The sequence below is a fragment of the Medicago sativa genome, chromosome 2, assembly GCF_051527215.1.
Source record: "Medicago sativa cultivar Bolivia chromosome 2, Bolivia_mono, whole genome shotgun sequence".
Taxonomy (NCBI): Eukaryota; Viridiplantae; Streptophyta; class Magnoliopsida; order Fabales; family Fabaceae; genus Medicago; species Medicago sativa.
Window position 1 is genome coordinate 3,124,991 of NC_140750.1, and position 14,030 is coordinate 3,139,020.

At 34.8% G+C, this 14,030-nt stretch overlaps 1 protein-coding gene and 1 pseudogene across 2 annotated transcripts; one reads left to right on the plus strand and one right to left on the minus strand.

Moving 5' to 3' along the window:
- Window positions 1–2,535: 2,535 nt before the first annotated feature.
- On the minus strand, window positions 2,536–7,080 carry LOC146943643 (heat shock 70 kDa protein, mitochondrial-like). The gene is made up of 6 exons (XM_085741920.1): window positions 6,719–7,080; window positions 5,703–5,758; window positions 5,532–5,610; window positions 4,839–5,441; window positions 4,123–4,743; window positions 2,536–3,375 (listed from the first exon to the last, which is right to left on the minus strand). Exons 1-6 carry the CDS (start codon window positions 6,794–6,796, stop codon window positions 2,752–2,754), a joined length of 2,061 nt encoding a protein of 686 aa, XP_085598046.1. The 5' UTR covers window positions 6,797–7,080; the 3' UTR covers window positions 2,536–2,751.
- Window positions 7,081–12,762: 5,682 nt separating this feature from the next.
- Window positions 12,763–13,795, plus strand: LOC146943644 (cell division cycle protein 48 homolog; annotated as a pseudogene). Its single transcript, XR_015025668.1, has 2 exons — window positions 12,763–13,077; window positions 13,247–13,795. The product of XR_015025668.1 is annotated as a cell division cycle protein 48 homolog (transcript).
- Window positions 13,796–14,030: the final 235 nt, after the last annotated feature.

The window sequence follows — 14,030 nt, forward strand, 5'->3', positions numbered from 1 at the left end:
GGTGACTAACTGACTGATAGTCTTCTTAATAATAATATCAGTTACTCTAAATATGACTACAATCTATGATAAATACTTACTTAGTTGAAAAGCTCTTGGTAAACTAGAAGCTAATCCATACTAGGCCAAGTCTTCAACTTTACTCATTCCTCATCCTTTCTACACAATTTCTGATTTTCACCCTACTAATTTCTTCCTAAGGTCCCTAGAAATTTGAAAGCAAAAAAAATAAAATAAATAAATTCCATTCCATTCCATTTTTTGGTACATCCTTTGTCTTCCACTATCGTTCTAAGCAACATGGAAATACTCAGTTCAATTTTCTAATACATCAATGACCCATCCAAACCGTTTTAATAATAAGAACGAACAAACAATAATGATTCAAAATCACAAAAATTAAGTTTAGAAATGGTGCCTGTCTCCCTGTTCACTCTGCTCCATGAAATCAAGATTCAACTAGTAAAGCGTAGATTAAGCCTCTACGTTTTAAGAGGCAAAAGTTATGGTGCATAAGCCATAACTTATGCACCATGCATAAGTTAATCACAACCGTCAGATCAGGGACATCACAAACATTCAGATTGCAGCTTCAGCTCTTCCTCTCTCAACCGACCACCTCCACCACACCCTCCATCCTCCGTCCACCCCATCGCCGTCACTTCCGTTCCTCCACCGCCGATCTCCGATCCGCTCCTTTTATGTCTCAGCTTCGTTCACTTGCTTTCATGATCTGTTTCGCTTCTGAATTTCTTCTTCCTCGCGAATTTGTTGCTATGGTTCAAAATATGTTGCTGTACTGTTCACGTCGGTTCTGTGTTGTTGACGAATGAAGCTCAGTTTGGTGACTATTAGATTCAATTTAAAAGGATGATGATGACTTTGTGTGTTCGTATGCGTGTGTTGGTGAAAGATTTGTTGCTTGCAGGTTCGGTTGTGGCTTTGGATCGTTCTTGAGCTTCAGATCAGATCCGAATTCAAGAATGATTGAAGCTCAGATTCGTTTTGGATCATGAAAGAGTTTGTTGCGATCTGGAAATGGATTCTTAAGTATGTTGTGTTTGTATTTTCATAATCTAGGAAAGTGTTCTTCAAAGTTCTGGAAGAAATTTTGGAGAGAAAAGAGATTTTGATTTAATTTTGAGGCTGCCATTTTATTCTATGGTGTTTATATGGGTTTCAGTGCGGCCTTAAAGATGTCGGACCCCAAATTCAAAACCATTAAGTACATCTAATGGTTTTGGAGTACAACTCACAGAAACCATTTCAACAGCAAAATGGTTTTGGAGTCCAACTCACGGAAACCATTCCCACAGCAAAATGGTTTTGGAGTACAACTCACAGAAACCATTTCCACAGCAAAATGGTTTTGAAGTACAACTCACAGAAACCATACCCATAGCAAAACCATTAGACAATTATTTTGGTTTTGAAGGTATTTTGTTTTACATCATTAGCAACTAAATCAATGAAAAATGTTTTTTTTAATTATAATGAATTATTAATGTTCTTCATGTTTTATGGTTTCACTTGGAAAAAAAAATAAAAAAAAATAAAAATAAAAAAAAAACTTTCACTTGGGGTGTAAAAAACAATTATGTTGGGTGTAGAAAACAATTATGCACGGGGTGCATAAGGATCTCCTTATGCACCATAACCACACCCGTTTTAAGAAGCAAACAAGTAAGTTGCTAACATGGAGTGGAGACAAAGTTATTCTACTTAATACTGTGGTAGTTTATCATTTTCTCTGGCTTCTCTCCATTCAATTTCTGAACTTCGACATTTTGTATCTATTTCGTCTTTTATTCCACTGTAGCTTTTCTTTTAGGCTTTGTTTGTGAGTTTGGAGGGGAAGGAAAGGAAAGGTTTTGAGGGGTGCAAAATATGAAGAAAAATAGAGAAATCTTACAAATTTTTTAAAAGAGTAGTTGTTTAGAGAATGATAAATTAATGCATATGATTACTTTATTTTTAATTTTAAAAATATTATAACAACATAAATTAAATTTGAAGAATTCTTATTAACCCTCCAAAACCCTTCTCCAATACAATTTTTTAGTTCCTCCAAATGAGGAGGGTTTTGTATTATGAAGAAAAGTTAACCCCCAAAGCCCTCCTCTCACATTTTCCTCTATTTCTTCAACTTGCTCATTCCTTTTTTCTCAAGCCTTCCCCTCCCTTCCCCTCCAAACTCGCAAACAAAGCCTTACAATTTCCTCTCCATAGGACTTATCCAAGTGACTTTAGCATTGGTCCCTAATTTTGCCTGTTAACAGAACAGTATGCGCTTTGAAAATGCTTATATAAATAGCACAAACTTGCTCAACCAGGACCAGATTTTTCAAAGATTATAAACTCTTCCCAACCCAATACGTAGGCTGCAATATTTTCAACAATCCCACATCTGCTCTTTTTTTCCCTTCCTTCATTACTCTTACCAGTATTACACTCTAGTAGAAATTTCAAAACACTAGCAACTCTCAATTCATTTCTTAATGTGCAAAATAAATAAATGTAACCAATCATCACAAGTAGAGGATAAACCACTAGGCACAAATTTCAATATAGTTTTCAGATTTCCATTTCTCCAAAAACACTAATAAAATCCCCAGCTTTAGATACAAAAATAAGCAACCTTATATTTCTACTAAACTAAAAAAAAAAAAAACTCATCTCAAGCCTGTTATTTAAAGAACTGTTAAATGAGTGTTAATCAAAAAAGCGTCCACCTAGAAACCACTAGGAGTCTCACTTCTTCACCTCATCATATTCTGCCTCCGGAGCCTGGTCCCCACCTTGAGAACCACAGGATGAGGGACCACTACTAGAGCCACCTGACACGTGCTCTCCAATCTTGGAGACGGCCTTGTTTGCAGCATCAAATTTCAACTTGATTTCATCTGCTTTGTGTCCAGCCATCGCACTTCTCAAATCAGAAACAGCATCCTCGATTTCCTTAGCCACTTCCGCAGGTATCTTCTCCCTATATTCGCTTAGGCTTTTCTCAATGCGGTAAATTGAAGTGTCTGCAGAGTTTCTAATATCGATCAAACTCTTTCTTTCTTGGTCTTTCTGAGCATGCAACTCGGCTTCTTTGACCATCTTTTGGATTTCTTCATCAGAAAGTCCACCAGACGACTTAATAGTAATTTGCTGCTCTTTGCCAGCGGACTTGTCCTTGGCAGACACGGTAACAATACCGTTGGCATCAATGTCAAAGGTGACCTCAATCTGAGGCATACCTCTGGGAGCAGGAGGAAGGCCAACAAGCTCAAATTCTCCAAGCATTTTGTTGTCGGAAGCCATTTCTCGCTCACCTTGTAACACTTTGATACCTACTTGTGTTTGATTATCAGCAGCCGTTGAAAAGACCTGAAACAATGATATTAGAAGTCAGAAAAAAAAGTCAACCATAACATAAATACACAAAGCTTACTCAACATGCTGTATTTTTAAACCTCAAATGTATGTGTAATGTAGTTAACAAAATACCTCAAGCAAAATGGTGTAAATGTCCAATTACTCTCTAAAGACTTAACACACTTCCAAAGATTGGAAACTCGGAAACAATTATTATTTGACAATCATCAGTAGATTTAAGTTAAACCTTAGATATGTATGTGTAATCTAGTTAATATGTCAACAGCAATTTCTAATAAACATAAATGTATGGTTTGAATATTAAATTACTATGTAAAGACTGATGACACTTCCCAAGATTGGCAGCTTGGAAATTGTTATTTAACAAGCATCAGTGAATTCAAGTTAAACCTTAAATGTGTGAGTAATGTAATCAACAAGATACCTAAACAGTAATTTCTAATAAACATATATGTTTGGTTTGAATGTCAGATTACTTTGTAAAGACTGAATACACCTGCCAAGAATGGCAACTAAGAAATAATTGTTATTTAACAATCATCAGTGAATTAAGTTAAACTTAAATGCGTGTGTATGTGTGTGTATTGTAGTTAAGAAGAAACCTCAACAACAGTTTTTGATAAACATAAATGTATGGTTTGGATGTCCAGTTCCTCTGTAAAGACGGAACACACTTCCCAAGATCGGCAACTTAGAGACAATTGTTATTTAACAATCAGCAGTGGATTGAAGGATTACCTGACTCTTTTTTGTAGGAGTAGTAGTGTTGCGGTTGATTAACCTTGTAAAGATACCGCCCAAAGTCTCAATACCCAGAGAGAGTGGTGTAACATCCAAGAGTATGAGCTCCTTGACGTCTCCATGTAGGATACCACCCTGGAGTGCTGCTCCCATTGCAACTGCCTCATCAGGATTTACTCCTTTAAAAGGAGACTTACCAAAAATTGCCGAAACCACCTCTTGGACTTTCGGCACACGAGTCATCCCTCCAACAAGAAGGACTTTGTCAATGTCCTTGGTGGAAATGTTTGCATCCTTCAAACAGCTCTGACATGGAGCCTTAGTTCGTTCGATCAAGTCATTTACTAGAGCCTCAAATTTGGATCTAGTTAATGTGATGTTGAGATGCTTTGCACCAGATGCATCAGCAGTGATGAAAGGCAAGTTAATTTCTGTCTGAGATGTTGAAGACAGTTCTATCTTAGCTTTCTCAGCAGCTTCACGAAGCCTTTGCAAGGCAAGCTTATCCTTTGAAAGGTCTATACTCTCAGACCTCTTAAACTCATTCACCAGAAAATCCAACAAGGCATTGTCGAAGTCCTCTCCTCCCAAAAAAGTGTCACTGTTGGTTGCTTTCACCTTGAAATGAAAATTGTTATCAGTACACACAAGCCTCTCATACTATTCCTTAAGACAGGTTAAAAAAGGATGACAGAATAAATAAATTAGCATACCTCAAAAACACCATTAGAAATTTCTAAAATGGAAACATCAAATGTTCCACCCCCAAGGTCAAAAACAGCAATGAGGCCTTCCTTGTTGTTTATCCCATATAAAAGTGCAGCAGCAGTGGGCTCATTGATGATTCTAAGCACCTCAAGACCTGCAATTCTACCAGCATCTATTGTTGCCAGCCTTTGAGCATCATTGAAATAAGCTGGAACAGTAATAACAGCCTTAGAAACATGTTTTCCGAGAAAAGCTTCTGCAGTTTCTTTCATTTTGGTAAGAACAAAGGCACCAATCTGGCTAGGGGAATACCTTTCCTTAATCTCGACGGGACCATAGGCACCCATCTGGATATAGGAAGCTTCAACCCATGCATCTCCATTTGGAGCCTTAACAATCTTGAAAGGAACCATTTTCATCTCTTTTTGAGTTTGACCATCGTCAAAGCGCCTACCAATCAAACGTTTGACACCAAAGAGAGTGTTTGTTGGGTTAGTTACAGCCTGACGCTTGGCCGGTGTGCCTACAAGCAGCTCCCCTTTATGGGAGAAGGCAACCACAGATGGTGTAGTTCGTGCACCTTCAGAATTCTCAATGACTTTTGGATTCTGAAACGACATAAATCAAGTCAGCACAAATCCCATCAATGGAAGATGGAAACACATACAAGATAAGTCTTCTAAACAATAAACTTTTACCTTTCCTTCCATAACAGAAACACACGAGTTAGTGGTACCCAAATCAATACCAATGACATCATTTCCAACAGGCCTTGAACTGCATAACAAAAAGAGATTATGAGTAATTTGATACAAGATTGAAAACACGTCTAATCTAAGAATTATTACAAATAAAACAACAGACATTACCTGAATGGTCGACACAAACTTGACCAATTATGACCTATATATGCATTGCATGTCAGCTGCAATACAACATCAAAGTAAGAAAAAGTTTTCTTTTGACAATAATCAACATGTCATCGGATCAAACAACTTTTCTGCATATTTCATTATGACCATAAATGTGAAAAACATAGTCTGTAGATTAAGCTAAAAACAAAATTCTATATATGCAGTATGCACGCAAAAGGCAATGGTGAGCTAGAAACCCTTCGATTGTGAAATTACTAAGTAAAGACTGCTTACACTTCCCAAGATTGTCAGCTTGGAAACAATTGTTTTCTAACAATCATAAGTGGATTTAAGTTAAACCTTAAAAGTGTGTGTGTAATGTAATCAACAAGAAACCTCAACAGTAATTTCTAATAAACATAAATGAATGGTTTGAATGTCCAATTACTTTGTAAAGACTGAATACACTTCCTAATTACTTTGCAAACTTGGATACAATTATTATTTAACAATCATCACTGGATTAACATAAACCATGAATCTGTGTGTATGTGTATGTGTGTGTAATGTAGTCAACAAGAAACCACAACAGCAGTTTTGGATAACCATAAATGTATGGTTTGAATGTCCAGTTACTTCGTAAAAGACTTGACGGCTTATTTTCATAAGTTCTACAAAATAGTTTATTAAAACACCTTACAGCATGTACAAAAATAATTTAACTTCATTTTATCCTTTTATATAAAAAATAGCTTACGTAAACATATGCATAAGCGCTTGTGACCATAAGCACTTGTGTTGTAAGCTGCAAATAAGTTGTTTATCTAAACAGGCTTAGAGTCAATTTGCACAAAAAAAAAAACATCAATACGAGTGCAAAAGGCAATTCTAATTCGATAGGTGAGCTAGAAAATAAAAGTAATAACATTGAACAACAACAAGGCAGAAAATAAAGCTAAAATGGAACAAACTAAAGCTGAAAATCAAGTTAAAGTGAAGCAACCACTAGAGAGGAGTTTAAGAAATGTTACCCTACGAAAGGCAGAGAAGTAAGAATAAGCAACATCACGGTTGCGGAGAGAGCGTAGCAAGGCAGTTGTGGCAGCCATAGCGAGAAGAAGATGAGTGTATTGATCGGAAACGAAAACGAAAGAAGAGAGAAGAGAGAAAGGGGTTTTTGGTTATATACAGATGAAATTCTTCTTCTTAGTTCTTACCCAATGAAACACCGTCAGCGAAAGAATGTTCTGAATCCTTCACAAAACAGTGTCGTCATTTTATTTTATGGATCCTTCATCTCAGAGAGAACATGAGATGAAAATGGAGTTAGTGAGTGAGTGAGTGAGTGAGAGAAACAATAGAGAAAAGGGTTTTCTATAAATGTGGGTTTTGTCTGGGTTTTTGCTTATTTCTTCTTCTTGCAAGAATAATAATAATAATAATAATAATAATAATATTTCATTTAAAATTCTAATTTCACTTTTCCTTTATTTTATTTTTATTTTTTTGTTAATATTTCATTCTTTTTTTTTTTTAAGGAATATTTCATTCTTTTTTAATTTATCGATCAAATAACATAATGTAATATTTTTAATTACTCCTACAAATTTTTATGACCGTTATTTTTATTTATCAAAAAAACGGAAAAACGTGTACATTGATAACTATAGAGAATTTGGGTATTGCTGTTAATCCTGCTGACAAATTGCAATCATAGTATATATATATACAAACATTTACTCCCTCCGGTTTCAAATGTAAGCAACTTTTCACTTTTTAAATTTATTTAATAAATGATTTATCTGGTCTATATTATAGACTACATACATCATTTATTAAATGAACTTAAAAAATGAAAAGTTGCTTACATTTGATACCAGAATGAGTAATTATAAAGATAAATTAAAGTTGACATTCTTGACTTATTCTAAGCTATAACTATGGCATAATGACACAATGAATCGAAGTAAATATTTGTAATCTGATGCAATAAACTACTGATGTGGAAATTGATGGGTTGACTTTGAAATTGATGCATCTAAAAACATATGTAAATTAATGTTTAACACGCCCCCGCAAGGTTGGAGTGCTTTTACAAACTCCAATCTTGTTCCTAGATAATGATTTCAGCTTTTGAGAAAGTTAATTAATCATTAGTGCTAACGTGTTGAATTTTGAGTTTTCCTTGTTGGACCAAATCACTGACAAAATGAATGTCAATAGAGACGTGTTTCATGCAAGTCTGATATACCGGATTTTGAGCCATTAGAGGATTGCTTGATTTAGAAAGTAGGGAGTATGACTTGACATTTCCAAGCAAGGTGGTAGAGAGTATGTAGAGAGTGAGATCATCATCAGAGAGGGTCTTGTCAATGAAAGCAAGTTCATCAACAAGGCTTTTGCCTGAGAAGGGATAGTTAGTGATAGATTTGTCACCTTTGGTGCAACGCTGAATTTGATTTTTGATGGACATTATTACATGGGAATGAAAGGCGTTCGCATGTTGGGCTTCAATTGCAACCCACAATGTTACAGCAATGTCATAGGAGGCAAAGGATAGACTATCTGCTTCGGTGACGATGAGTTGATTAATGGTGAACCGGTTTGTATACTCTGGATTTGGGCTTGACACAACAACAGTAACAATGGTGGGAATTTGAGATGTCGTAGTTCCATCAATGTGGCCCATGATTTGAATGGCAGAAAGAATAGTGGTGACTTGACATTTCCAAGCACGGTGGTTGGTTCGAGACAGCTTAAAAGTGATGGTAGCATGCACAAGGAGAGATTATTTGGATGGGGTTGTGTTGATTGCCATGATTGAAAGACTACACGGATCAAGAAAGAAAAAATAAGGTTGTTAGGCTTAAAATGGTACCATATAGAGAATTGGCTATGTTATTGATTTTGTTTACAAATTACATACATAGTATATATACAAACATGTAATAATAATGAAATAATGATAAATTAAAGTTGAGGTTGTTGACTTATTCTAAGCTAAAACTATATCATGATGACACAATGAATTGAAATAAATATTCGTAATTTGATATTTTTTTTTTTGAAAGATACTGATATGGAAATTGATGCGTTGACTTTGAAATTGATGCATCTGAAAACATATGTAAATTAATGTCTAACACTAACTCTCTAGTAAGTTAATCAAACGAACATTTGTTTCCTCTCTCTCTTCTCTCCTTCTCAAACCCTAGCCGTCACCCCTTTTTTCTTCTTCTTCTTGTCAGAGAGGTGATTTAGGGTCAATTTTGACCCAAAAATCACCCCTCTGAATTGTTTTTCATTATATCCTAATTAAATAAGTGATTTCACATATTTTCTGTTTTCTTTCGTTTGTTTTTGTGATTTCGTTGTTTAACGACTCTGTTTGTTTTGATTTACCGTATTTGTGCGGTGTTTATTTGATACAGGTTGAAAGATTAGCTTTGAGCAAAAGCAGATCCAATCAATGACAATGACTTTGGCGTCGTCGACGTTGCAGATCCGGAGACATGAGTATTTCAGAGACTTGAATATAGTCATATTAGTCATATTTGTAGGCGTAGATACTTTGTCGTTTTATGCTATTAACATGGATGCTGTGAGTTTGTTCACAGATTAATCTTTTTTGTTTTTAGCGAATTTGGATTTGTATTGTATCGATGTACTCTATCAATTTGAATGAATGAATATCGTTTACTTTTGTCAAAAAAAAAAAACTCTCTAGTACCATCTAAATAACTTTATTTTATTTTTTGAACAAACAAAAATGAGATATATTATCACAACGGAAAAATTATATTCTCTAGCACAAGGTGTGCAAAGAAGAGCAAAACAAAATCAGCAAAGTATCCTGAATAATTACAACAAAAAAACAATCCACCAATACCCAAACAGACAAGAGGTTGATGTCACCACAAATGGTAACTAAAAGGAAAACAAACATTTTTAGCTTTAAACCAATATAAAGAATTAATTTTGACTCTTTCCAAAAGCTGCATAATAGATTTAGCATTATTAGAGAACAGACTGTGATTCTTTTCATTCCAAAGCACCCAAACACTACAAAGTCAAGTAAGCTGCAAAAACGACCGATGGGGTTTAAAGCCTCCCGAAGAGTAACCAAACTGAAAAAATGATCCAATATATGTTGTGGATCCACTCAATGCACATCAATCCAAGTTTTGACATGTTGTCATATCACACCGAAAATAGGACAATGAATTAAGAGATGGTCTACAAATTCATTATACCACATCTAGACACACACAATTGAGAATCAAACAAAATAATGAAGTTTTGATGCTTCATAGTTGAAAAGCAATGTAACAATATTAAATTGTTTTTTTTTTGTTGAGGAAAAACAATATTAAATTGTTGAAAAGCATCTTTGGCATACGGATAAAGTTAGATAAAAAAAATGAAGTAGGCATTGTTGTGGATAAGAAGCACATGAAAGATATTGTTGATGTTAAAAGAATGGGAGATCAGATTATAGTCCTAAAATTTGTAGTGGAACAAGACACCTTTAATGTTTTTAATGCTTACGCACCTCAGGATGGGGTAGAAGAACACCTTAAACTAAAGTCAAGTTTTGGGAGGAGTTAGAAGGCTTAATTCAAGATATACCGCTACGATAAAATATCTTTCAAGGAGGAGTTAGAAGGCTTAAGTCAAGTTTTGGAAGGCCTTGTTTGCAGCATCATGTTTTGCCTCTCAACTTATGTTTCATTTAATTACTTAATGATCCGTAAAACTAATAGCAGTTATTGGCGTGTTGAGGTTGAGTTCCTCTAGGAGTGATTTTGTAGCAGAATATGGGATCTTATAGCAGCTGTGTGAGTACGTAGATGAAGAATGAGTTTGAGGGTGTGGTTTAAATACATGGACCGGTGCTAGAATGATATGGGTTAAACTTGTGATTGCTTTTTGTTTTCAGACATTGTGATCATTGTCGATGACATTTTCAGAGATGAAGGGAGAATCCTAAATATATTTATTTGCAGTAGATAGAAAAAAGAAGTCTGGAAGATGGAACAAAATTGTACTACAAATGAAGAGGAAATGTGCTTAGGAGAGGAACAGAAATAGATGTTGGCCAACTCTGTCTTGTTAATGACATTTTTACACACAAAACGGTGCTTTGAAAACGTAGTGGACAGGTCTATCGAAAACACGCTATCATTAGATTTAGAAGAGTGGAACTTTTTTTGGTTACTGAAGAGTGGAACTTGAAAACACGCAAGTTTTTAATGAATTAAATAATTAAAAAATAAATAAAATTCAATTAAGGAAACATTTCTACTAATAGAAATTTTAAAAATAGAAAAGGCTCTCAAAAGTTGACAAATGACAAACTTACCAAAGAACTAAGCTTGCTTTTATTTATAGATGTGTAGTTACTTATTAGAAATTGCATGCACTTAAAGTTAATGTGGTCTTCATATGAAAAGTGTTTATCATAAATTGAAATGGTTTTTTTTTTCTTCTTATCATGGACTCCCTCCACCGAAGAGGGTTAAGATCCTCTCCATTTGTAATTTGTTCCATTTGTTGCAATTTGGAGATAGATAGACAAAAAAAAGTGGTGGGTCCTATCACTAAGTGGATCCCACCATCATTAATTTTTTTGTGTTTATCTCTCTCTAAATTGCAACAAATGAAACAAATTACATTAAATATAAACATCTCTCCTCGATATTTGAACTTTGGCTCATCATGTTGTGGAAGTTTAATCCCTTTGACCCAACCCTTAGTTTATGAAATGGATTATTTTTTATCCTATGAAATTAATGGATAAATATGAAATTGGGATTCTTATAGTTCCCAGATATAAAAAATACTCCCTCCGTCCCGGAATAACTGACACATTTTCTAAAAAAAAGTGTCCCAAAATAACTGACTCATTTCAATTTTCAATACAACTTTCATCATTCCCAATACAATATAACACTAAATAATACTACTTTTATCATTTCCAATACAATATATTCAATTTTCCCCTTTATTTATACATTTTTCTTAATATGTGTGAAAAACAAAATTGTGTCAATTAAATTGGGACAGAGGTAGTAATAGAACGATAGGTTAAACTTATAACGGATATTGGCGTGTTGAGGTTGAGTTCCTCTAGGAGTGATTCTGAAGCAAAATATGGGATCTTATAGCAGCTGTGTGAGCGCACAGATGAAGAATAAGTTTGAGGGTGTGGTTTAAATACATGGACAGGTGCTAGAATGATGGGTTAAACTTGTGACTGCTTTTTATTTTCAGGCATTGTGATCTTTGTTTGTTGGTTTAGTTTGGAACCGGCGAAATGGATTGCTATGTGATGTGCAAACTGCTTGAGGATTTCTGCTTATCTTGAAGAAGCCTTTTTTGTGCATCTGTTTATCTTTTTATTTTACACATTTAAAAGACCAATTTTAACAATCAGGTTTTGCCAAAAAAAAAACTGAAGGAAAAATTATACACTACTAGACGATGCACGGGTCCTAACGACTTATAATAATAATAGAGATCGATAGGTGATATTTGACATGTGAAATGCACATGTCTATCAATAAATACAAATGATGTTATTATGGATACAATTTCGCAATAAAATTCGTTTATATGTGCTTTAATGACATTTGAATATTATCAAACTTTTCATATTAGTTTTAACTTACCTGAAAACGTAATTTATCAACGAAAAAAATTGCTTGTATTTGATAACAAATAAGTAAAATAACTAGAACTATAACTTAATTTAGAGAAAACCCATTTTATAACCATATAAATAAAGAAAATAGTAAATGAAGACAAATTCTCTTTAAAATTACATTGGCAAATGGTAACATGTGCCCTTGGGGCATATGTTAAGGAATTTAAAATAGAAATACTGTCTTAAAAGTTGTGCATTCAACTTTATTCAACTTTTTAAAGTCAAAATTTTGTTCTTTTCTATGAGAAACTTCTAATTTTAAATTCCTTAACTTGTGTCCTAAGGGCACAAGATAACAAGACCCAATTACATTTGATCAAAAGGGGCACATGTCGAGGAAAAATAACGCAGCACATTAAGCCCCACATGTAGTACATAAATTCTCGTTATAAATGGATGGGATGTCAGCAAAGAAAACTGTATTCATCATTGGTGCAACTAATCGACCGGACATTATAGACCCAGCTCTTCTGCGTCCAGGTCGTCTAGACCAGTTGATTTATGTCCCCCTCCCAGATGAAGATTCCCGTCACCAGATATTAAGCTTGCTTGAGAAAATCTCCCATCTCTAAAGATGTTGATATTAGAGCTCTTGCAAAGTACACCCAAGGCTTTAGTGGTGCTGATATTACTGAGATTTGCCAGCGTGCTTGCAAGTATGCCAAAAGAGAGAACATTGAGAACGTACAGTTCTGGGCTCCCTTTTTGTATTCCATATTATAAATCCCTTGCCTACTGAACTTATAAACATTGGATCTTTTTAACATTTTTCTTAAATTAATTTCTCTTGACAGGACATTGAAATAGATGTTGGTCTTTTTAACATTTTTCCTAATTTAATTTCTCTTGACAGGACATTGAAAAAGAGAGAAAGAGAAGCGAGAACCCCGAGGCCATGGTAGAGGACGTTGAAGATGAAGTAGCTGAAATCAAGGCAGCTCATTTTGAGGAATCGATGAAATACGCGCGAAGGAGTGTAAGTGACGCTGACATTCGCAAGTACCAGGCATTCGCCTAGACATTGCAGCAGTCCAGAGGGTTTGGAACCGAGTTTCGGTTTGCAGATTCCGGCACCAGTGTTGCTGCTGCTGCAGGTGCATCTGATCCATTTACATATGCTGCTGGAGCTGATGATGATGATCTTTACAATTAGGTCAAACTTGTATGTGTGTAGTTCATTTTAAGAATTCCAGTGCTGTCTTATTTATGTACTTGTCAAGGCTTTCTTTGGATTATTATTGTCATTGCTTCTTAAAAGCATTTGTTTATATGGCAAGCACAGCCACTTCGTAAGTTAGGAAAAAATTGTTATCAGTTTTTTGTATAATCTGACAGCTTTTGAAGCTTTGCTGCTCAACTCTGAAGCGCTACATTTCACATGAACAAAGTTTTACATATTTCACTCGTGTCTTTAGTTTTTTACCACTTGGATGTTGAAGTTTTTCCTATCGCAATAAATGTTATGTGCGAAAAATTTCTACTATACAACTTCTTATGCTCGAAATTTGTTGTTTGTGTTTTCTATAAGCTTGTTAGCATATGGTCTTGAATGATGAAAACAGCGAATGTGGCCTACACTACTTAAAAATTTTGGGTCCGTCACTGCTGACACCATAACTAATTCCCTTAAAACCTCT